The 26928-nt window shown below is 36.9% G+C and overlaps 1 protein-coding gene across 1 annotated transcript in view; it reads right to left on the bottom strand.

Annotated features, from left to right (window-relative positions):
• The window catches only part of LOC132143511 (tumor suppressor candidate 3), a 96770-nt gene that overhangs the window by 34408 nt on the left and 35434 nt on the right, over window positions 1-26928 (bottom strand). The window contains exons 3-6 of the mRNA XM_059553780.1: window positions 25946-26063; window positions 17144-17284; window positions 13486-13626; window positions 12762-12851 (exon numbers count right to left, since the gene is read on the bottom strand). Coding sequence (XP_059409763.1) covers window positions 12762-12851; window positions 13486-13626; window positions 17144-17284; window positions 25946-26063 — 490 coding nt within the window. The remainder of the gene's footprint in view (window positions 1-12761; window positions 12852-13485; window positions 13627-17143; window positions 17285-25945; window positions 26064-26928) is intronic.

Here is a 26928-nt window from a genome sequence, read left to right as displayed (position 1 = left end):
CAAAAAACGAAAATAAATTCCTCCAAATACCCACAATAATGTAGAATAGGGCTTAAATGACACACAGTCAGAAATTGAAGGGTTTGGTCAAAAATATGTATATTTTAAGAAAACATTTTTGCAAAGAAATAAAATAAAATAAACTACACAAAGTTAAATTTTCACAGAGTTTTTTTTTCTTTACCTCACATGACAAATAACAAAATATTTAAGGCAAACAGTTCTTTTTTTCAAACTCAGTTTGTGTTCAATTTTCAGCCAAAATAAAGAAATGAAAGAGAAAAAAAAACACACACAAAAAAAACCCTTCAAACGAGTGTTTGTGTATGGGTGTGTGCGTGTACAATGAGCGTGTATGTGTGTGTGTGTAGTGGTGGCTGCGTGAAGCAGTCTGTGTAGCGGCCGCAAATCCTGGGCCGGAGAAAGAGTTTGGAGACTTGGCGAGAGTTTGGCGTGAGTTTAGAAACTCTTGGCGTGAGGTTAAAAGATGATGGACATCACCACTAGTACCTGAGGCAGGCGAACGAACCAGGCTGGATTATGTTGCACCAGGCAGGCGAACGAACCATGCAGACGCAGTAGAGCAATTTCTCCGTCACTTTGGCGATCGCACCCAGTCAGCGCATGCACAGAGATTCCAGCAAAGAATAGTACGACCTTCAGCTTCAGGTAGCGTGTGTCCCACTCCAATAATAACCTACAGGTGTGTTTTGTTTTTTACTCGCGCCCCAACTTCCGTTTCTAGCGCTCTTTTATTCTAAATTTCCTCATTGGTTTCCGCCCATCAGAAAAAATGAAAAGCTGATATGGATTTCTTCCATATCGCTACACGTTTTCCCTACGTCTCAAGCAACTGTTCCCAATAAACAACATTGCATATTTCATCACCATGGTTGTTTTTTGCCCTTTTATTTTTTTATTCCCTTCATGTTCCACTCGAATGGTTTATTTTAATGCCGCTTTCAATCTGTGAAACAATGCAAAGCTCTTACTCAAAAAGCCAGAGGAACATGCATAGCACATTAGGACTGATATAAATTCGAATTGCAAATTGCAGTTGTGCTTGATAGTCACGATGAAAAATACCGTAGTACTCTCTGTGGCCCTTCCAACTGATCTGATGAATTGAGCATTATTTGTTCCCTTTTCTTAGACAGGCAAGTGTGAGCAAAGAGGAATAAGTTATGTGCTCAGCACTATAATTGAACAATGAGAATATGTGTGGTTATTCAATAAAAAAAAAAATGTATACTTGATCAAGAATGTTACAATAACTTCATGGAGGCTAAAGAGGAATATCACATGGGGATGATTTGGACACATTCTGGATATATTAATACATAATAGTGTATAAATGAGATTTGGAAACTGATGTTAGAGATGATTATGGCTGACTGGATGCAGAAAATACCAGATTTTAATATGTCTTTGGGGTGTTGAACTGCCCTTCATAACAGATATTACATGAAGCCGTTATGGATGTCTTTGTCTGAGCTTTAATGAGAAATCCATTTCTTTCCCTCCTGAGTAAAAATGTATGAGATTCCTGTTTTAAGCCCTTGTACACTAACAATGCACACTGTGGATTTTGGAGAAAGCCTTGCTGTTTAAATTTTTACATTTCACACTTAATTGCCATTGTGGACTAAATTAGCAACCCAAATTCAACCACTGAGGAATAATGTGTGAGTTTTAACCACAAGAGATACATTTTCTGTTACAGGGACATACAGTTGCCTAATAGTTTTGATGTAGTAACCTTTGCGAATCATTTGTTCCTGTTTTTCTTCCCCCTTTAAGCCTTCACTATTAAAGGTCAAAAGAATGAGTTAGTGATGGAGATAAATTAAAATTCAAGAAAGAAGATAAGGAGGAGGAGGGGGGGGGGGGGTTAATTTAATATGTAAAAAAAAATGGTTTGGCTTTAGAGAAAAAGTGGGCTATTAATTATACATTAATACTAAAGTGGGAGGTTTAGCAAAATTCACATAAAAACAAAACAACAAAAAAAACATTCCTTTTCTATTTTTAATGATGCTAATGAGCATTTGCAAAACACAAAAGAACACTTTCACAAGAGAGGGGATAAATACTAGCCTTATGAAGGTATTAAAAATACATGGTTAAACAAAAGAAAGTGAGATTAAAGATTAAAATCACAGGGCAAGGGCTCTTTAACTCCCTTTCCCCCCTTTTTTCCCAGTGGCCAGATTATTATATTGAAAACTAAAGGGGAAGAAACATTTTCAGAGATTTTTTTTTTCATAATTAGTTTAATCTCATAATTTTCATAAGTTTCATAATTATTAGACCGTAGCACTTTTGCTGTGAGAAAGATAACTTTAAAAACAAAACAAAACAAAACACTTAATACCATGTGTCTGTGTACATTAACAATTTAGGGTTACAGCTTTCAAATTAGGAAAAAATTTGGAAGAACAAAGGTCTGAAAAGATAATGACCTTGAAAATACCAATCTATATGAGAGAAAATGGCTATACAATAATAGATAAAATAAACACTACTATTCAAATGTTTGGGGTCAGTAGGATTAAACTGATCAAAAGTGACAAGAGATTTATAATGTCACAAAAGGCATTCTTTTGAACCTCTATTTATAAAAATCCTGAAAAAAAGATCACATTTTGACAAAAAAAAAAAAAAAATAGCAGCAATGCTTTCAGTGTTTATGAATCAAACTCTTTTCAGTATTATTATTAATAATGCGTTCAATGTAATATCATTGTTTTTACTGTATTTTGATCAAATAAATGCAATCTTGGTGAGCATTAGGCAAATCTTTCAAAATGTCACAGATCTTAAATAATACAGAACTACCACTTCACAATTAAGAAGATGTGAAAAAGCAAACATTTTTATAATTTCTTTCTTGAACTGAAACTTTGGTTCAGTTCTCATCATTAATTTCACTAAGACACTGTGTCATCATTTGTCTGCATTTGCATAAATACATTTAATTGGATAAAACAAGATGGAATGGAATGCTTCTGGTTCTTGCCTGGAACAATATTCAGCTAAACTGTGGGCAGAAAAAAAGCTTAAACACACTCTGAATATGTACCACAATCCATCGCTAAGATTTGTGCAGGGGTACCCTGGTGTACCAGGCAGCGCAGCGATTATCAAAATCAATCGGAAGGCTTTATAAAAATGATTGACGGGGCGTGTTTGGCCGTGGGCTGCCAGCTAAAGAGCCCTTACATCGGCAGTTGAGTCCTTGCTTTTAGAATGTGTGTGTGTGTGTTTTGTTTGCTAAATAGCCCCTGAAAAGGTCAAGGTATTTTTTTTAGACATTTCATGCATCATCAGTTTTGTACCATTGCTTAAATTGTGCCAACAACTGAAGCATTCACTCAAATGCAGTGGCCATTTTCTTCCCTTAGTAATTCATCATAAAACCACATTAAAAAGAACACTTGCTAGGACGTAAAATCCAGTCACTCAGGCTTAAATTCGTAGTATGTAGCTGGAAGCACCTATCAGGCTTTTGAGGAACTTCGTGGTTTCTGCAGGCAGATTGAATTTTTAGTCAGTGTGGGAGCAACCTTTCATTACCCCTACACTGTCATCAAGCATTACGTCTCCACTCACTCAAGTGCTGGCGATGCGCTGCCCTGCAGTGGCTCAGTGTTGGCATCACCATGACTTTAGTCCCCCTGAGGCCTGTCACTCCTTCCAATGAGTTTTAGTCTGGTTTTAAGACGTTTGTTTTAAATGAGTGGGGTGTATGGGTGTATAATGTTGATGGTGGATTTAATGTGTTGACAGCTCGCTCTAGGACATTTCCAAATTGAGAGTACAAGGTGCCCTGTACAGTATGTCGTGTAAATTGTGTTCCAGACGGTGATGACCAAAAGGTAGATGAAATGAGCTCTCTTTTTGGGGTGGAGTGGTTTTCATTCAGATCAATTTGTCTGGAGCGCAAGCTCATCAGCGGGCTGCTCTGAGAGCCACTTGGATACAGGCTGGCCGACAGCCAGAGAACCTGCCGAACACTGTTAAGGGAACGGTAACAGTCCTTATTAAGGTGTAAATATTTGCTTTGACAATCATTCAAATTGATTGCACTTCATTATTTCAGAAATAGTTCACTTAGAAATGTCAATTATATAATCATTTACTTGCCATATTGTTTTTCTGTGAAACACAAAAGTAAAAAAAAAAAAAAAATGACATGATGAATGAAATGAACTCCCAAATCGAAATAATCATCATTAAATAATCATGTACAAATGCACCAACATAATCAAGGCTGGAAATCAAGACCACATTTTGCTCTGTTTTCTCATAAACACATGATTTGGCACACAAATTATATGGAAAAATGGGTATCACTTTTTGATAGTCCACTTTAGACATTCTGCTAACAGTAAGTAACTTTGCAACTACATGTCGACTAGCAGTCATTAGATTATTAGTAGACTGTTTACTTAATATCTTCTAACACTTTGGGCCTTATTTTAAAGATATAAGCACATGGTCTAAAGCACACGGCGCATGTGCACTCAGGGCGTGTCCAAATCCAATTTTGCTAGTTTAATAACGGAAAACGCTCAGTGCTCATGGTCTAAATGGGTTGTACCTATTATCCTAATAAGTAATGGGTGTTTTTTGGGCGTAATGCGCAATAAACCAATCAGAGTGTCATCTCCAATTCCATTTAAGAGGCAGTTGCACTCACACTATGGTGGATTTGCTATTTACACGGCAGAATTGGAAAGCGCAAGGAAAGAACGTGTCTCCAGAGATGAAACTGAGCTGCTCGTCCACAAGCAAACAGGTAGCCTAATTCTGATACACGCAATGACTATGACATGTATGCATTTTTATATTAATGTAGCATACACAATAATAATCTTTTACATTTTCATCTTTTAATGTTTCATATTTAAAAATGTTTGTGTGCTGCTGCATATCCCTCTGTGTAATGAGCAAAGTGAACCTGCCCAGGGGAGCATTTTCTACTAACGCAATCTTTAAATAATAAAAAAAAATATTTCCCCATTGACTTAAGACAAAGTTTGAGTTGGTCTATGGCGCAGTCTATTTTCAGTTCCTCAATATAGCAATGCACCTGAACACACAACTTTTTTAGATCAGCACACCCATGAGTGCACAAATGGGTGCAAATGCATTTGCTATTTACATAACGTGGCGCAGGATGGGAAAATGCGTCGGGCTGAAACTAGCAAAAATACTTGTGCTGCGCCGGGTGTATGATAGGGCCCCTTATTTTGATGTGTCTACAACATACAGCGAACTAAATGTGAGAAGCTTAAATTATGCAAGTATATGTTACCTTATTCTTCTATCCCAAAACCTTACCTAACAGTCTACTCTGAGAGTTAGTTGACATGTAGTTGCAAAGTTATTTTTGGTTAGTAGAATGTCTAAAGTGGACTATCAAAATAAAGTGTAACCGAAAAATGTTATAGTGCACACACACACATATATCATATATGTATTCACTATATGATTACTATAATTTTTTTAACTGCATTGTCTTACTTTTTTAAATGCAAAAACAACGTTCTGTATGACCATAGTCCTTATTCTGCCCTTCATGCACAACACAAGAACATTTTAATGCATCTACACCCTCCAACACTGATATTTACATAATCAACACATAATCAGGACATTCAACATATTTGTAAACACTCTCATCTGATCTTTCTCTAGCGTTTTCAGTCCAGTTGGTTTTGGCAGGGAAAACAGCCTTTCAGAGTGTGTAAAATAAGCCTGCCAGCGCAAGTTAGAGAAAGAGTTTTCAAGCTTGTCAAAAGAATTCTCAAGCTTATGGACAGGGGGATACGGAAAACTCCAGCAGCCAACAGCAACCCTTCAGCACAATCGTGTGGTGCCTAACAAGCTCAGGAAAGAGCTGCTCTGCACGGAGGAAGACAGGACAAGTTTGTGCTGATTTCATCATATAGGACAAGCCATTAGACGCTCAGACCAGCTGAGGCATCCGGGTTAGACAGCAACAAATCAGTCACTCTCTGCATCCTACTGCTACAAGCATGATTACTTCACTGCTTCATAATGATTTACTCTAAGCTAATTACTACAGTTAATAAACAATTTGGAATATTGCAAGTATCACTTAATGATTAGCTGATTAGCATGGTACAATGCCCCTGGAGGTACATACCATAAATACAACGTATGGGGGCACAAATATCATCAAAAAAAAAAAAAAAAAAAAAAAAAAGGATTTGGATGAATCATAAATCACACATCTCATGATATTATAGTAATTTTTGCAACCCCAATCATGCATTTTTTTTTCTGGAGTGAAACAGACTTACAGTAAGTGGACCATTACAGTTGAAAAAAAAAAAAAAAAAAACACTGACAAGAAAAGTGTAAGCTAAAGAAAGATTTAAAGAAATATTGTAGGCTCAATACAGGTCAAGATGAAGCTGACAGAAGTTTCATCTCGTTCCTGGAAGAAAAAAGATTTTAGAAGATGACTTTCAAAGGAGAAATGTGAGGCTTATAATTTAATGAATGCACTTCTATTCTTACATTAAAACTTGAGTATTACTTGGGCTGAGTTACAAGTTGTTATTTGGGGTTTTATGTGTACACTTTCATATAAAGTTGCAAAATTGGATAATTTGGATGACTTTAGACATTTAACTTTAGGTTAGTAAGCAAGTTTTCACACTTAAATCATGTTAACATCCATATGGTTTATATTTATGACTTTGGAATAAGTGAGTACTCTCACATTTATGGACCCATTCACTTTGACTGTATGCACCTCAATGGAACACTTAGAGTAAGTGCTTAATTATTATTGAACCCAGAACATTCCTTTAAAAAAAACGTCCTTACTATTTTCTATCCAGTAGCACTTATACCACAAGCCTAGCCTTAATGTTTTACAAATAACTACAATGCCTCAAAATAAAAGCTATATATAGACCACCTATTGTCCACACCATGCATCTGGTTTCTGGATAAAAACAGACCACACACCATGGAAACGGATGTCAAAAAAAAAAAAAAAGTTTTGATGGAAACTGACCAGCTGCGAGAGGTCACAGTAGCAGACAGTCTGGAGTCTTCTGGACTGGATCTGACTGACAGCTTGAACTGATACCAATGGAGAATCAACAATGAGACACAAAAAATGAAACTTGATGCCTTCCAAATAGGTAACAGACAGGGGCTGCTTCTTTAGAAAAAAATATCCTTTACTACAAGTATTTTGTGTTTATTTACGTGCACCATTCATTAGCTGCCTCAAATAAAATGGGAAAAGTTAACCATAAAAACTTTTTCAGACAGAAGGCCCTTCTGGCAAAATGGAAGATTGGCATCAATGTGATAAATTTGCCGTTAATCGGCCTTTCCTTCTCCTGTTTGTTATTTTCCTTTTGGCTTTCTTTATTATTCTTCTCTGCAGGTTTCTTGTTTCAGCTGTAATTAAAGCTCCCATTCAAACACCAGTCGTCAGGATGAGATCTTGAAAAATATATGCCTCAAGTGCAACATTTATTTAATGCTTCAGTTCACAGTTCAATCCGGTTAATAAAGACACCCCAGCATAGTTGCATCCAAGCTAAAAGCCAAAATATTTGCGTAGATGTAATAAAAGTGACAACATGCTGGAAGGGAAGGGCAGATGATTTACCTCTCGCTGGTGGTAAATACAGAGAGGCTGCAAGAGTTCATTATGGTATTGTGGGAAATGAAATGAAAATGGTGAACTGAAGTAATGCTAATGTGGACAGAGGAACTGACATCTTCAGGTGACTTTGAAAGAGGACACCCAATATACGTGTTCAAGTCCTCGAAGAAAGTTTGAGGACACACTTTTTAAGTTAATTAATAGCACAAAAAGCAGAGTTCAGGACAAACAAAAGAGCATTAGCCTTTTCCCGGTCCAGTAATTTGATTGGTCAAGCAGTTTATATCACTCAACCTCTCTGTTAACATTCCAAAACTGTGTTTGTGAGCAGTGCAGAGTGACTTTCTCATTTACAATGGAGAAACAATGTTTTTAAAGCGAAAAGTCACTAATGACTCACTTAATTATCTCTGTGAATCATTTAAATAATAATGCAGCTACTTTGGATAATAAGCTGCCAGACCTGTTTTTGTTTTTATCAAATGCACATTAGTATCCGGGGGCTATCAGTTTTTCGATGACATTTAAAGCCTGTCTTTTACCTGGACTTTTTAATAACTATTAAAATGTCCATGCAGTCAAAAAAGTTGAAGAAATAAATGCTTTTAATAGCAAAAGCCAGGAAAATTTTGAGAATTGTTCAGCTCTTTTGGCCTAGAGCGTGTTCGTCTTGAGTGTCAACACTGCAAGGTGTTTGTGTGCATGCGTATGTGATCTGTCCTAAGGTGCGAAGCCACAAGTAGATGCGTAGCTTTACCTCACATTGCCTCGCCATTTCGTCTGTAAGCAGTCAGATACTTTCATTATCAAAACAACCTACTCTCTAAATGGGTTTTGCTCTGGGCTGCAGGATGAAGCTGGAGAAAATGTGGAAATGGCACTTTCAGACTCTGACAAGAGAAATATAATTTCATGCAAATGTAGCGTTTAGTTTAGAAAATCAAGGTAATGTTTTTTTCCCCCCAACCACTGTCTCTCGCACAACCTCTTTCCACCTTTTTTTTTTTTTTTTTTTTAATTTCACACTTCAATGCACAGCCATAAATGATGACTAAAAATCTATCTCAGCAACATACTATAGTTTTGTGTATAGCTGAGGCCTTTTAGCAAAGAGTAACATTTTTCTCAGTGATAACAACTATTGCATGTATGCTTTGGCCATAAAATATGAGGATACACACAATAAGAGTATTATCATACAATCCTATTGACATAGGCCACTGAAGTCCCATGACCCTGAACAGTCACACAAATTAAAAGCATTCTATTCAATATGTGCCAAGTTACACAATTAAATATAACAAAATAAATGATTTATTAATACACACAAACTGAACACTAGTGGTCAAAATTTTTAAATAATGAAGATATTTATTATTTCTAATAAATAAATAAATAAATAAAACCGGTCCTATTGTGAAATATCATTGCAATTTTCTATTTGTGAATATTTAATGTATATGAATGTAATAAAAAAAAAAGACAAAGTTTTTTGCTCAATTATTGTCAGTTTACTAATGCTGCGCAATTATTGATAATGGTTCATATTATTGTCAGTGTCTTTCTACTTATATTTTTTTGTGGAAATAGCAACGTAGAATTCTTTAATGAATTAGGTTAGCTTTTGTAATATTATATTATACAGTATTAATGTCTTTACTGTAAACTTTGATCTATATATATATATATATATATATATATATATATATGATATATTGATGCACAAAATTGCAGATTTCGCTGTATTTTTCATCAAACAACTAATGCTATGATTATTTATTTACTTTTTTACTTTTGACCACTAGTGTATTAATATACATCACAAGTCCACAGAGTGCTTCTGCATTCTGTGAGAACTCCCTCATAGCCTGCTTAACTTTCTGATTTTTTTGGTGCATTATGAACGAGTTGACACTGTCCACTCAAATTAGTAGGAATGTCCCCTTCAGGTCCAGCTTAAGGATTAGAGGCCGACAGATCCAGAACTCCTCCTGTTGTGAGCTATAGATGTTCATTGCCTTGAGTTTGGGATTAATAGCATTGTTAGCAGTGTATGTATGTCTCTGGATCAATGTTCAGGCCTGAATATTTCATAAAGGCTGTCTTCAGGCCACATTCACGTAGGACGTGGATTCTGTTATTGTTTTATTACTTTTACTAATTTATTATTGTTCTGAATCCTCTTCATTATTGTAAAGGGTACGTTTAAGGCTATCTAGGTGTAGACGTAAATAAAACACAATCTAACAGGTAACGTTAGAAAATTAAATTAGAAACATCTAAACTTTTCAGGTCGCAGTAAGTGCACCTCTGGTCATGCACATCCTTTCCCGGAACAATACTGAAAGCTAAGAACAGATGATCATAGCTGTACACGGATAGCCATTTTTTAAAAGAATATATTAGCCGAGCTACTGCAAGGGATGTTTAGTGCTGGAAATCCATTTATTCTTTGCTGAAACTTCTGCGTCTTCATGGAGAGCGCGTCATGGTTGCCCAGCAACAGCAGACGCCACTGGAGCGCAAGCGCAGGCTACAGAGTGCTTTGTAAATAAGGTGAGAGGCGCGCCTAGCGTTTTCCACACATTTTCAGTCACGACATCATGCAAATGTGGTTTTGTTTTGAAGGAGACATTTTTTATTTTTATTTTTTTCTGGACTGGTTCGTGACTAGTCCGAGACAAGTCCGAGATGACAGAAAAATGTCTCGAGACCGGACTCGAGTCCAAGACCGGACTCGAGTACTACAGTCCTAGACATAACAGACTGACTATACATTATCACTTATAGTGTGTACCAAAACACAGAATGTGGCTTTCATGCAGCAATGTTTCTTTACACATTTTACTGCAACATACAGTACATGCTGGTTCTGCAATTTATCTTAACTTTGTAACTGCAAGCTCCAGAGGACCTCAAGTGCAGTTCACAAAAGACTTGTAGATCCAGATGGAGGCTAAAACTGCAAACTGTCTATAGGCACTCGTATCACAGGAACAGTCACTAAATGTTAAACTGTCATACCGGGTATTGATGCATTTTGAGTATATATATAATACAGCATACCTGTACATCATTTTACATACTGTATTTATTTGTAAAATGTTAACATTTGATTAAAACAGTAAATATAAACATTACACACACACACACACACACACACACACACGCACATACACACACGCGCACACACACGCACACGCACACACAAACACACGCACACACACACACACACACACACACACACACACTTGTTTCTGTGTATTGGGATTTCCATAGACTCAAAGTCTATTTTTGTCAGGATTCTCTGATGAATACAAATCCTTGCGGAATAAAAAAATAATTGATTTTAAAAAAGAAGAAAAAACTTTTGAACTCTATAAATCAAATGAAAACATTTTTTTTTATCAGTGTACCACCTGTGAAATCTAGAATGAGTACGGTTGATTCGGATAATCCAAGTGCACTCTATTGAGCTTATTCACTGAAACATCACTTATCAATTTGACACAAATTTTTGCCATCATATGCATTACAGGCCATTTGAATGTCTTTTGAGTTTGAGTAAAGTATACTGAAACTGCTGGCTCTGACATGATAATATTTTTACTAAATTTCAAGGACGTTTTCAATAAAAGACACAATTTGAAAATCTGTTTCAAATAGCTTGAATAACTGAAAAACTAATATGGCATTACTCTGGAAGACCTACACATTTTTGCTCTACTTGTAAACGGAAAAGTTTTAATTGTCAATTTAGACTAGGTCATTTGAATGAAGGTCTCGAGTCAGTGAGGGTATAATTTTACAATAGCACTAATGGTTTCTTTTGTATAGCACAGGTTAGATGTAAGACAACCTTACCTCACCGACTTTAATTTCCCCATGTCATCAGCATTTTCATTTCACCTCTGCCTTAGAGGGCTATTAGAGGAAAAGATGCAGCTTCAACTTACTGTGTTGAGCTTAATGAAGAACGGTGATGAAGCAGGACTGGGAATGATTATGCACTGAAAGAAGCTGATCTCCTTATTTATGTTTTAATAATTAAAAGGCCTTACTCATTTCAGATTTATTGTGTTATCGACTGGAGGGATCACTTAGAAGCCAATAAGATGGGGATGCAGAACAGCAGGTAAGATCAGCTGCTACAGATTTCTGTGTAAATATATTGCAGGACTATACGTGTTAACAACAAGCCTTGACCTCATTAACAAAACTTGATAACTTCTGCCATGAGCGTACCATTTTTTAAACAATCATTTACTTTAATGATGCTAAGTTAGGATATTAAACTGCCCTGGTAACATCAGGAAATATCACTTAATGCTGAAATGACAGTATATTATATATACACACAGACACACACACACACACACACACACACACACACACACACACACACACACACACACACACACTCATTTAAAAAATATTGCAATTTCCAATAAATTAATAAATTATGTTCCTTTGACCTTTCTATTCATCAAATAATGTACTCTGTGAACTGTAATGTACTGTAGTGTACCTTAATAAATATATAAATATGAAATTAGTAGTTTTTGTATAAATAGAAAATTATATATATATATTTTTAGAAGTACAGTAGGTTTTGTTTTTTGCCTTCTATTCCTAGAATCAGTGAGATTGGAGGAACCAAGGGATGGGGTGGATGGTTAGATCTGAAAATGTCAAGCCGGATTAAAAATTTGGGTCGTCTGCGCAAAAATACCAATGTATGTGCTCTACCCTGCAGGTCAGTTCTCTGACATACAACTCACATTTTTTCATAGTTCTGTCTGGCTCCATACCACTATTTGGACGCCAGTTCTATTTACACCAAGTGCAGTATTTTTTTATTTATGAATGTAGGCCATACCCTTTGTAGGAATTAATATTCCACATGATTCACTGCTTAAGACTGGAAGGGTCCTATACCATGTAGAACTCAAGTTTGTTTTTCGGTTGGCAAAACTTCATATGATGGATAGCCATTTAATGAACAGACACAAACAAAGTCAGCCAAGTCAAGAAAGGTTTAGATGAGTGGTGCGGCACATATACGGAGCTTTGAGACGAGCAGGTGGGCAGCACTTACCACCTGACCATTTTGAGGGTTCTTGTGGGCATATGGAGGACCACGGATATGATTCCACATCTGACCTGAGGTCATGGCAAAGACCACACACTGTGGAAAAGAAAAGGGAGAGAAAGATTGAGTATATTGGCTTAGTGATATGGTGATACGATGGGAATGACAAACAGACAAAGTGAGCGATAAAGATTGATTACATTCTTATAGCCTGGAAAAAAGAGAAACCTTGCCATTATAATCAATATGGTGGATAACAAACTTTATCCAATGGAGCAGTAAAGGTCAACCACCTTCACACTTCAGACAGCACAACACTTTAAATCAAACTTTTATGCAAGACACAGCACATAATTTCGACCTCAGGTGGTAAGAAGCACACTGAGTCTATGCCTTTAGCTTGTTTTGTCCCCTTGAGCTGTTGTCTTCTGTTTTTATTACATCAACTTGGGTTTAGATTCAATAAATTGGCCTCTTTTATGGCTTAAAAACTCTATAAATAATTTTTAATTTAGGTTTACTCCATGGTCAGCTGGTTTTATTTTATTAAAGGATCTTATAAAGCAATAGCAAAAGTGTTGAAGTTGTTGAATGGTTCTAGGGCCACAGAGAGCTGACCGTTGTACCACTGCCAAGATATACATTGTTGTTTGACCTGGCCAGTTTTCAACTCAAAGCATGGCCCCAGCAGTTTCATTTGAATTAGGGATAAATAATGAACATTAGGCACCAGTGCGGCCATGGCCCAGCCAGTCTTGTTGTAGATGAACTCCAAGTTGTTTCTGCGCAGATAGAGGAGTCCACCGACCAGAGACACCAGCAGAGCCAGAGCGATTGTACCCGAATAGTTGGGTGGCCGGAAGACCCGAATCTAGACAGAGAAAAAAAAAAAAAAGTATTTAACTTTTGACTGACACCTTATATTTTAGAAACATTGCCTTGATCAGTGCCAGTGCTCTCTGAACAGTGAATGCAACAATAAAGGGAAAGCAACAAAATCTGGCATATTTGCACAAAGTTAACATGTCAAACTAAAATATTTTATTAATTTGTTACACTTAATTACATTATAATTTCAGCAATTCCAATAGTGTAAAAAAAAAAAAAAAAAAAAAAAAAAAAAAAAAATATATATATATATATATATATATAAAATAATAATTATTAATATTATTATTAATATTAATTAACAACAACAACGTTAAAACAGCCATTTATAAAGATACCACCACAAGAAATAACTAGCAAGTAAACAAATAATTATCAAACCAGAATAAATGAATGGATGAATGGATGAATGAATTAATGAATTTTCAGATATTGGTAAATGGACATATGTAAAAATAGGTTTTAAGACATGAATAAATACATAATTTCTCAGAAATTGGTAGGCTATATGTACCATCTGTACAAATAGGTTTTGAGACATGAAAAGAAGGTGACAGTATTCTGACAATTGCAACCAGTTGTGACTTTTCACGACAGACAAGAAAAATAATGAAGAAAAATCCATGAACCTCATGTAGTAAACATTCAGTTGTTAAAGCACTTCAATCTCAAGGCCAACCTTCACCATAAGGCTACAGCTCAAGTCAAGAACATGTCACTAGGCATTGTCTGAAACATGGAAAATTATGCTTTTAATTTATAGATGTCAATTTTTAAATTGCTTTCAACCACTTGAATTTTTCCTACATTGAAAGATGTTTTATAGCTCGAACATCTGACTTTTAATGAATCCTTTTCTGAGGAGGAAAACTTCACTCAAAACCATTGCAGGGGAAGTCACTGACTGTCTGTGCAGCGAGGCAATTGCCTTAGGTTTCAGACACTGCCATTGTCTAGTGAACGCATTCATTCTGGCAAAGGCTGCCGGTCCTTCCCTTTTACGGTCTTTTCTTTGCTTCAGGCCAAAAGTAGACCCAGAGGGCTACTAAGTCTATGACACATTGGACACCCAGGATTCTCTATTTATGAGTGGTATGATGTGAGACCCAGAGGGTTGTAAACAGGTTTAGTGCCTGTCGTTCAAGGCCTTAATGTTTCCCTTCAAAATGTGCACTACAGCCTCTGCTGCTGCCTCCAAATCAGATCAGATTAATCTAGGATAAAAATGTCCGACTTCATCTATAATTCTGTCTACTCCAGGGGGTGAACGAGCACTGCTCCAATGCGCATAGACTGGTTGACAAAGACTAATAGATAATTGGGCTAATGGTATGGTAATAGTACAGTATGTTAAAAATAAAATTAAATACAATTAAATACGATAAAATAAAATCTTTATATACACATACATTTGCTTTCTCTCTACTTTTTTAAAAATAAAATAAAAATTAATTAAATAAAATATACTTTTGATGCATGTTGTACTTATATAAAAAAAATTAGGCAGCAATTATAACTGCATTCTCTCTTCTTAATAAATAAATAAATAAATAAAATAAAACATAAAAATATTTAACACATTCATAATGATTGCAATCTCTATTTAAAAAAATAATAAATAAAATAAGATAAAATAAAATAAAAAATTAAACTAAAAACATTTTAAAATAATTTAATGCATTCATTATACTTTCATTCACTCTACCTTTTCCAACTTTTTAAAATAAATGTCAAATGAATAAGCCATGTCATATTTATTTATTATTATTATTATTTTTTAAGATCGTTAAAGGTTTTTCCTTTAGCCAGGATAAAAGAACAGATTTCACAAAGCAAAGCGTTTCCATACCTTTGCAGAAATGTGAATTGGAGATGAATCAAAGATAACGAGTCCAACTGCATGGAGGGAAGAGTGTAACTGACATATGACCTGCACTGTAATCTACACAGCGCTTCATAATCAGAGTGCTCCATCTGAGGAAAATCTTTAAAAAAGTAGCTTTTTATCAACTCCAATATAACTCATCCCTTCCCTAAAGGTGATATATACCTTAAGTGACTTATTCAAAAGTATTAAAGCTGAAACTGGGGTAGAGTCTTAATAAGACAACTGAATTAGTGCTAGTGCTCCAAGGCAGTCGTCTGTAAACGCATTAAGGTGCCGGTGATATTTATCAGGGAGAGCTTCTCTGGAGGGAAAATCTATGTTAACATGATGGGGAAATCAGATGCTATCGGTCTCCATTTCCTGGAGACCCCATAATAGTGGGGAAAATATTTATTTCATCCCCTGCTGATTTTGCAAGTTTGCACACTTACAAAGAAATTAAGGGTCTGTAATTTAATTGATAGAGGCGGAATATATATATATATATATATATATATATATATAACATTATCTAAAGGTTAGACATTGATTTCAGTGAGTGAAATAACTATTTGATCCCCTACCAACCTTAAAGAAGTTACTCCTAATGTCAGCTCGCTAGGTGTATAAAAGACACTTGTCCACAAAATCTGTATCTTCCATTCCACCCTCTCCCACCACCATGGACAAGACCAAAGAGCAGTCAAAGGATGTCACCACCAAACTACATGGGAGGAGCTTGTTAATGATCTTAAGGCAGTTGGGACCACAGTCACCAAACAAAACATTGGTAACACACTACACCGACATGGACTGAAATCCTGCAGTGCCCACAAAGTCCCCCTGCTCAAGAAGGCATATGTACAAGTGCTATGGTCAGATGAGACCAAAATTTACCTCTTTGGCATTAACTCGACTCGCCGTGTTTGAAGAGAGAGAAATGCTGACTATGACCCCAAGAACACATGGAAAGGTGGAAACATTTTGCTTTAGGGCTGTTTTCCTGCTAAGGTTACAGGATGACTTTACCACATTGAGGGGCAAATGGACGGGGCCATGTACTGTAAAATCTTGGACTAGAGCCTCCTTGCCTCAGCCAGAACACTGAAGATGGGTCATAGATGGGTCTTCCAGCATGACAATGACCCAAAACAAGGCAACAAAGGAGTGGCTCCAGAAGAAGCAAATTAAGATCATGGAGTGGCCTAGCCAGTTTCCAGACATTAATCCTACAGAAAATCTGTGGAGGGAGCTGAAACTTTTAGTTGCCAAACGACAGCCTAGAAATTTTAGAGATCTTTAAAGAGGTGTGGACCAAAGTCCCTCCTGAGATGTGTGCAAACCTGGTGACCAACTACAAAAAATGTCTTGCCTCTGTGCTTGCCAACAAGGATTTCTGCACAGAGTACAAAGTCATGTTTTGCTTGGAGATTTCACTCACTGAAATGCAAATCAATTACTAACTTTTATATAATGTGTTTTATTTTTTCCTGGACTTTTTTGTTGGTTTTCTGTCTCTATATGGTAAAATAAAACTACCGTAGAAATTACAGACTCTTAATTTCTTTGTAAGTGGGCAAACTAACAAAATCAACAGGGGATCAAAGAAATATTTTCCTCACTGTAGATGTACCTGCACATCAGTACGATCTGCGATCCACTTGGCCAGTTGCTCAGAGGCAAAGCCAATCCGCTGAAGGTCAAAGGTGTCCGCTCTCTTCGGCTTCCCTTTGGCTGGGAAATGCATGAAGGTGGGGGCAGAGTTCATGTTCAGCTGGAGCAGAGGAGAGAGAAGAGGAAGAAAAGGCAGAACATATGAGAAAATGAGCAGAAAGCATAAGAAGGGAAGAGAGGGGAAGGGAATGAAGAATAGAAGTGAAACAAGAGCACAAAAACATTAATATCTGCTAATAAATCAATAAAGCAGCAGGAACCATGTGATGTGTATTACAGAGATTTCTTTTAATAAGGAGACAGGAGCAATTGAAGAGCCTCCAGAGGGAGGTAAATTACCCACTACAAGAATGAATGTCTGAGGGGCCAGAGAAACAGAAATAACAACAGGATTAAATAATTAAAAGATAGAGTAAAAAGCAGACAGCTGAAATTGTAATTTTTTGACCTCACACTGTTCCAACTAGGAATGTGCGCAAACACTTGAGTACTAAGAAGTCACAGTAATCAATGATGACAAAAAAGCACCTCATTCTTAATTTGTTATGGTTAGAGCATACTTTTTGATGATACATTGCAGTTCAAATCAAAAACAGTTTGTGTCAATACTATTTAAACGATGTTCACTTCAGAATCCCTTCTGGATTTCGCAATTCTGCAATTGCAGAACCCAACCAAAAAAAAACAAGCAAACTGCCTTTTACACAGTTTTCATTTTTGTTCCATTTCTGTAATTGTTCTGCCAAAAACAATAACTTGAGAGGGGTGAAAGCTATATAAGGTATATAACAGACTGAACAATTTCATCAATACAGTATGTGCTCAATTCTGCCACTGTTTGCAGTAAATTCCATTAGTGCTTGCTTGTGCATTGGGGACCCGAATCACAATTTCAGTAATTATATTTACAGGTAAATAAATGTACTCTTACCGTCACTAATTACCAGTGTTGGACAGCAACTTGTTACAGTAATATTACTTTTTGAAGTGTAACTTATGACTAATATGATTTCAGTAATAACCACTGTTGGGAACGTTACTTTAAAAAAGTAATTAGTTATAGTTACTCAATACTTGTTCCAAAAAGTAACTGAAAAAAAGTAACTAAGAGTTAGTAACTGAATTACTCTATAATAAAAGTAACTCGTTACCAGGGAAAGTAACTATTTGCGTTACTGTAAAAAAAAAAAAAAAGTTGCTATGTGTCAAAGAATTTGTTTGTTTTTTTTAGCAGTTTTCACAAGTCAGTTGAAATAAGTAGAGCAGACAGGTGTTCATACATAACTTTCGAGATTTATTGAACGTCAACAGACAGCAAGAGTTTTATCCTGCACTCTTTGTAAGAAAAGTGTTTTTGGCCACTAGCTTTTTAGATGCGTGTGTATCACATTACATGCACACATTACATGCACGTTCTTCCCTTTGACTACAATGAATTTGAAGTAGTGCTTATATCTCCACCTTGAAAATGCCAACTTTTCATGGGATTGCTCCTGCCTCGCCATTTCTGCTGCTGCTGCGAATCTCTGTGTAGCTGTTGCGTGTGTGTGACTGTGTGTGTTTTTGGCGCCGCTGGCGCATGTGTGTAAAAACACTGGCTCTGATTGGCTACCATGAAACACATGACTCTGCCTTAGCCAATCATAATCGCTTATCTCGTTATTAACCCACCTGCTCACTCGCTGTGTGAGCCAGGGGTGCGTTCGGATTGCATATTAAATCAATGCATAGTAACGCACCGCATTTAACGTTCAGTAACGTTAACGGCGTTGTAATGACGGGAAAAGTAATTAGTTAGATTACCCTGTTACCGAAAAAATAATGTCGTTACCTAACGCCGTTCTTTTAAACGCCGTTATTCCAAAAACTGGTAATAACATTACAGTTACCATCCATAAAACAGGTTATTACTCAGTTACTTTTGATGCCTTAGCCCTTACTGATTTTGAGTCCAACAATGCAACAATTCCTAGATTCTATGGCTTGCCAACCAACATCCATCTGTTTCTGATATAAACTCTACTACTATAATTAAAAATCTTTTTAGAAAACAAAACTTTTCTTGTGAAGAATGTTTTCTTGCTATATGTGTCACATGTATGATCTGTTTTAGTTTCGTTTTCTGTGTCTCCGTTACCCTGCCTAGATAGTTTCCAGGTATTTAATTAGCTCCATACCTGTTTCTCTTCTTCTTGATTAGGTTCCCAGTATTTAAAGCCTGTGTTCTCCATTGTCCATAGTCCATAGACTGGTTTAGGGAAGTAATTCCCAGTTCTCCTGCATCTCTGCTGGCTCTGTCCAGCCCTGAATCTCCTGTGTCTCCGCTGGCCGTCCAGCCCTGAATCTCCTTAGTCTCCACTGGTTCCGTCCAGCCCTGAATCTCCTAAATCTCCACTGGTTCCGTCCAGCCCGAATCTCCTAAGTCTCCACTGGTTCCGCCCAGCCCTGAATCTCCTGTGTCTCTGCTGGTTCTGCCCAGCGCAAGTCCTTCCGTGTTCCCTCCCTGCCTCCCTCTTCCACCTCCTCTTAAACCAGCCAGTTTCTCAGCTCCATCTCCGCTGATGCCTATCAGTCCCTCAGCTCACCCTCAGTCAGCGCCATCTGGGCATGAGGATCCCCTGTCTCCGCTTCCAGCTTTTAAGTCCTGGACTCCACCTCGGTCCTTCGACCAATTGGCTCCACCTTGGCTCTCCACTGGCCCATCATCCCACCAGCTCCACCGGGCTCCCTCATCCCTCTGGCTCGGCCTTGGTCAGTCGTCGACCATCCGCCGCCTCGGGACTCCGTCCCTCTGGCTCTGTCAGGCTCCTCCTTCCCCCCGGCTCCATCTCCATCCTCAGTCGATCCGGCTGTCACAGTCTTCTGGAGCCCCGCCGCCGCCTCGGTCACCTGAGCCTTCTGCTCTGCCTTGGCCCTCCGGATCCTTGTGTCACCTTGGCTTTGTGGCTGCTCTGCTCCATCCTGGGTTCCTACTCCACCGGCGTCATCTCTGCCAGTCGGCCCCCTGGTGTCGGCCCTATTTTCACCATGGCTGCTCACGCTGTCGACTCCACTGCGGGCAGCTATCCCGGTTGCCCTCTGGATCTCCACCTGGCTTCTCCTTGGCTCCTCCCTCCATCTACTCCACCCTATGAACTATGCCCATTTTCCATTGCCTGCTCCACGCCTGCCTCCTCTGTTGGACTTTTTGTCCAGCTGTTTTTTTTTTTTTTCAGGAGGGGCGAACTGTCACTTGTATGATCTGTTTTAGTATAGTTTTCTGTGTCTCCGTTACCCTACCTAGTTAGTTTCCATGGTTGTTGATTTAATTAGCTCCACACCTGTGTTGCCAAGTCTGCGGTTGTTTTTAATGTCCGCGGGACGAAGCGACCCCAATACCAATAACGTGATGTTTAGCCCCTTAAATGCAAATTTTACCAAGGGAACCCCGCCAAAAAATTTGTATTTTATCACCCGGAACGAAACGCGATTGGGCTAGTTTTGAGAAGTAATTGGACAGGTTTTGTTTTGAAATGTGCTGGAGATATACTACTAATCACAGGAGTGCCTTTACTGACAAGATGTGCATGAAAATCGCATTATATTTTTTTGCACAGCCCTACCTCTTAATGCAAACCAGTGTGGATTTTGGTGAAATGATGAGACAGAAATATAGTGTAAGTAACATCTGAGAAGAATTTTAGTGGGAATATATGCAATTATAACTTCTGTTAGGCGTGAAAGCAATGCAATGTAACTAGTATTGTAACTAATCACTGTTACCAGAAAGTAATAAGTAACAAAATAATATTACTTTTGATAGGAGTAACTAGTAAGGAGTAATAAATTACATTTGAGTAACTAGCCCAACATTGCTAATTACCTATAGGTAGATCATGATTATTGATGTGTTTTCACTGCAAAACTATCAGGAAAAAGTCCAGAGAAAGATTTTTTTTTTTTTAAGAAGATGGACTGAGTGAAACTCAAATGGAGGCTTTGAGACATTTTAAATTAATTTTGTTTTTTATTATTATTATTTTTTTTTTTACTTGACACAAAGCCCATGCAAGATGCCCATGCAAGATGATGAAAGGTTTGAGCTTACAAAATGACCCTACATTCTAATCTCTATACTATCAGGGAAGAAGGTACAAAACTGTCACTAGGGTGGTCTCTAGTGTTGGGTGATATGGCCATTTTTCAAATCGTCATAACATCAGCCTGTGAGATCAATTATACACAATATTATTGTGCATGTGTGGAGCAAAAGAGAGACTCTGTTCTTGTCATAGCATAAATATTTGATGTTTTAAACCGAACTCTCTCATAGAGAGAGAGCCTATGGAATCACCAATAATCTAAAAAATATACTTTCAAACATACTGATAGTCAGACGCTACTGTCATATCGCACATCCTGTGACAAATTTGCTGCATCTACACACGGAAGTTATCAGTTTAAATGTCTAAAACGGTGAAAATCAATAGTAGATTTCATTTAATCTATCAGTTTAACACTAATATTGGACATAAACAGACACGTTAAATATGAAGTATTAAAAACAAGTAAGTTCATATTTGGAGTAAAATTGAATTGAACTGATGCAACTGAATGCAGTCGGTCCAGCGTTTCCGGATCGCGCGCCTCATGATGAGCCCGACGCACCACCACAGAAACAAAAATGAGACTCACTCAGTTAGTGAGGGCTCGTTTAAAATATTACACATATACAGGCCGTTCAGATTACTTGTGCAATGAAATACCTTATATATGCAGAAGATATACATCTGTATGTGGATGGAGACTTTATAACGGCCAAAACTATGAATTTTGCATGCATCTCATTATAGTGCGGTGTGCATGAAAATAATAACAAGGTGGCAGAGTGAACTTATCATTCATAGTGGTTCTCACGTACGTCATCACCACAGAGTGAGTGTTATATGTTAAGTGATCAGTCGGACTATGTGAGAACCACTGGATGATAATTTCGCTCTGCTGCCTTAGTATTATTTTTTCTTTACTTTAATTGTAACGCCAAGAAAGAGTTAATCTCTCATGTATGAGAAGAGCGCGTTGCCGTGTACCAGCCATTAAATGTGTGGGACACCAGCTCCTCGTTTTTTAACTCTTTCATTTCATGGATTTAATGAGTTATCCGAGTCAAAGCGTTACAACTTCTTCAGCAACTATCCTCTTTTGCGCGCGCCTGCGTGTGTGTGTAAAATGCGGTGCTGAAGTGAAATAACCGAAATAATAATAGGCCGCCTAATAAAAATAAAAATTGTAATAGTTGTTGTTATTATTATTATTATTATTATTATTTAATACATTAATAGGAGAATGAGCCAAATATCGTCTTGACTATTGACAGAGACATATGCTTACGTCGATATTTTTGACTATCGTTGATACACGATTCTATCGTCTATCGGCACAACCTAGTGGTCTCCTTTTAAAAGGTACTAATATATACCAGTAAGGGGTAACAAATATGTAATGTTTGTATTTTAGGGTACCACCCCAGTGATAGTTTTGCAGTCCCTGTAGACCCTGAGTTTTCTTCTGTGAAAAACAAAAAGATGTTAGTCATCTCTGAGCTATTACATATATATATATATATATATATATATATATATATATAAAATAAAAAATAAAAAAAGGATGGTGATGCATACTGCCAAAAAGGGCAGAAAAGCAGCATAAATGTGTCATAAAAGTGATCCATATCATGTGTGCTGTTTTAAAAAAAAAGTTTTCTTGAAGCCCCTTGGTCATATACACAGTCAAACTTACTTTGTCGTGTGGTCATCTAAAAACATTAGGCTACCTAATAAGATGTCGAACATAGAAAACCAACATAAAAAAAACATATATAAAAGATTCATTTTATAATTAATATACTTAACTTTGGGAATATGGTTTAAGTTTTAGTCTCACACTAAGCTATTAATTTGGCTAAGAAGGAATATGGCGCATGAGTCATATGCACTATAATGGTGCTTTTTGGAGCTTCACAGTGTTTCACCATCCATCTTCAAGAAAGGGAAGTGCAGCATGGAAATTCTGCCTAGTATCACAGAGGAAATAAAACAATCGAGGTCAAAATTGCATGATGGTGAATTATCTTATTTTTTTCTTCGATTTTACACATTAAGGTGATGGTTCCCTTCAAAGAACACAAGAGAAGGAATATAGCTAAGTGATATTCATGCAATTACATATCATTTCAATCACAGGGAGCAATCATGTAATCGTTCGTGATGAAATCATCTTTTAAAACACACTGGGGAACGTTATTAACCAGCACCTCTAACACGCATCTGTTTATTTGCATACTAATGGACTGACTAATACTGCTGTCCCCATGCTCTGGATGAAAACGCATCAAATCAAAATTTACCCACATGTCCTCCAAGAAATGGGTTTGGTAATTTTACCAGAGCAAAATTATTTTCGACCTCACGAATAAGGGTAAAATGATGTGACATTACCCTCCAGGGTTGAGTAATACTGAATAATAAATTACATTAAAAGTAAAATATAAAAATATGCCACAAGTTTTTCATGAAACTTAAATTTTAATGTAAAAAGAAAATCCTTTAAGCTGCCAAAATGAGTTTCCTCTATGCCTGATTATCAGCCAAGAGCATCAAACTGAATTTCGCAAATCTGCAACTCATAGTTTAGTTTTGTAATTTTAGCATGCATAAATAAATAAAAAATTATATGCATGCTTGTTTACCCAGTTTCAGAAGTTTGTATGCATACAAAGTGAAGTGAATAAACAAAATCTTGTTTGACCTCCCATTATTTTGTCTAATGATAAATACCAATACCTTAACAATATCCAAGAGATGCCATTAAACTCCACTAAACTAGTGTACTGCTACATAGATAATATATTCATTTACAGCCACTTACATTTACAATAACAATGCTGAACTACTAGGCAGTAACCTCAACATTACACTATTAGGAATCTGATCTGGTAAAGGAAACACAAAAGAGACAAATTTGTAATATGGACACAAATTATAAATTCATTATTATCTTAAATTAAATCTAATGTAATCTAAGTATGAGAAATCACAAAGCTCATTTGAGCCTTGTCCACTAGACTTTCCTGAGGGCTTGATATCATTATGAGCTGGAGCAATTTGTTTTGCTTTAAAGGGGTCCTATTATGCTTTTTCACTTTTTCAACTTTAGTTAGTCTGTAATGTTGCTGTTTGAGCATAAAAAAGATTTGCAAAGTTACAAAGCCCACTTCAAAAGTGGATATTTTATTTAACAGATTCTCAAAAACTACAACGAACGACTCGCTTGGACTAGAACGCATATTTTGCAGGATTTGTGATATCACAAATATTGACGAATGGAATGAGACCTGGTTGAGCTGCATTAGAGAAGGCAATGAGTGTTATCACTACTGTATGTCAGAGACACGCTAGCTTTCCCAAGGCAGACGAACTTAGAGTGGTAACAATCATCCAGGTTTAAATCGCGCTCAAATTGATATGATTTTGATGCAATATTTACACCGGAACTCGTGGCCGGCTATGGTAAGGGGCATGACATTTCCCGACCAGACTGCCGAGTGGAGCCAATCACAAAACACACTGGCCCAGATAACCAATCACAGCATATTTCATGTTTCAGAAGGCGGGCCTTCATTTGATACAGGAGCTATTCAAGCCTTTCATGCCAGACTGGGGAGAAAGAGGTGGTATAAAGAAAAATCTGTGAAAAAGAATGTATTTTTCAAACAACCTAGTAGTGCACCCCCCCCCCCCCCAAAAAGAGGATAATAGGACCCCTTTAATGCATGAGGCTTTTGATGAACCCAAATGAAAGTGAACACATTGAGGAAACAACAGACATACGTAGATGTCAGTAGTGCTAATCTAATTGATTACTTTTACCCCAGATACAGCTCTGTAGGCTTCTAAAGCCATAAGAGCAAATAAGTTCATGATAAAGCTTCTTTCATAACTCTTTAGTGTGCAAATTGCAAAAGAATAGCTATGTATCAGCGTGTGTTAAATTATTGTGCATGTTCTGTCATAAAGATTTTCTTCTCTATAATTTGCTTCTGAGAAGTGTGACATTTCATTACATCAAAAATATACGGGGAGCTATTTTCCATTTGATTGTTCTTGCTGCTTTTTAAAATGTAATACCTGAAGTTGTCAGACTCTGAAAAATTAGAATTTAAGACCATTTGAGCATGGGTGTGGAGGACCAGATCTGTGTACAGCCAGAAGAATGGAACAGAGTAAATGTGGTCAGGAATCACTTGTCTTTTCTGAGAGTGGATTTTATTTAAATTACACCTTATTTGTAAGGTTATTCTTAATTAATTTCCATTAACAAGGTCTCTACACCTTTTGACATTTTGATTTCATCAGCTTCTCTACAGCTTTTGACATTTTGATTTCATCACCTTTTATAGCTCTATCTCTCTATCTCTCTATCTATCTCTCTATCTCTCTATCTATCTCTCTATCTATCTAACTATGTGTGTGTATCTTAAATATAGTACATAAATATCACTTTCCATTTGATGGTTTTTGAGAGGAATTTAAAAAATTTCAAAGTGAATTGAAAACATCTTAATACTTTAAAGGAATCAGGGATAAGCCTTGAAATCATAACTGTAAGACTCCCTGATATTTCTAGGTTTTTTCTCTGCAGGGCCCTCTGCATGAAGCAAATCGCTTGACAGACCTGACAAATCCATGCGGATGAAAGATAAACAGACAAGTTTAATGTTTACCTGTTGAAAGACGTCAGCCCCCTCATCATAATCCACAACCGTGAAGAACAGTTTATTAGAGAAGGCCGAAGAGTATCGCCAGGAGTTAGCCAGCACCTGATATTCCTCATTAGCTTGCCTGTGAAGAGAGACATTTTCAGAAGCAGAAAGACAGAGTACTCATTAGAAGAAAACTAGCAAATAAAAAGAATCTGACAAGAAGAACTTCATTACAGGAGTGTCAACTAACTATTACATACTGTATTACAGTGATTGCGGTTTATTCCACACTAGGTGGACAGCACAGAGAAAATGAGATGGAAAAAAGAAAGAGACAATGCTGTTAATTAGGTATCCGTCCTTCCACAGACGCAACAAAGATGTCCACCTGCCAGTTCCCAGAAAACGTCACTGTGATGTCCACCATAAATAAATAACAAACAAATGAAATTTAAACATTGATGATGCTGGATCAAAAGCAGTCACATCACTTCAAAGAGCTCTTATTTTCCCCCGTATATTCTCACAGACAAAACATTTCTTATTGCTATGAATTGCATGATGCACCTCCAGTTCACCACCTTCCATAAAGGCCACATTCAGATAATCTACACTCATATCTTAGTAAAAACTACAGGGATCCCAAAATCTTCTAGATTATGAGATGACAGACATCCTATGTTCATAACTGTGACTTAATCATTGTTCAGAAAACAAAGCTCATCCATATAGTGATAATCAAACATGCATTTACAGATTGTAGGCATACAATTTAAAGACTTGATAAATGCATCAATAAAGTAAATGTACCCATAAACATCAATAAAGCAGGGCACTCTGCAGGTGGTAAAAACAAGTTTAAATATTCATGATTATTAATATTTCATGTTATGCTGAGTGTCCATTTTCAAAAAGCAAGGGCTGAGCTGATGTTAACTGATCTGTCAATGAGAAGTTACTGCAGTCCTTCAGGACTATGGTAAAATGGCATATCATGAATTCCT

This window comes from Carassius carassius, chromosome 7, assembly GCF_963082965.1.
Source record: "Carassius carassius chromosome 7, fCarCar2.1, whole genome shotgun sequence".
In the NCBI taxonomy this organism is placed as follows: Eukaryota; Metazoa; Chordata; class Actinopteri; order Cypriniformes; family Cyprinidae; genus Carassius; species Carassius carassius.
Note: the sequence above shows the minus strand (reverse complement) of the source record. Positions and strands in the feature narration are given on the sequence as shown.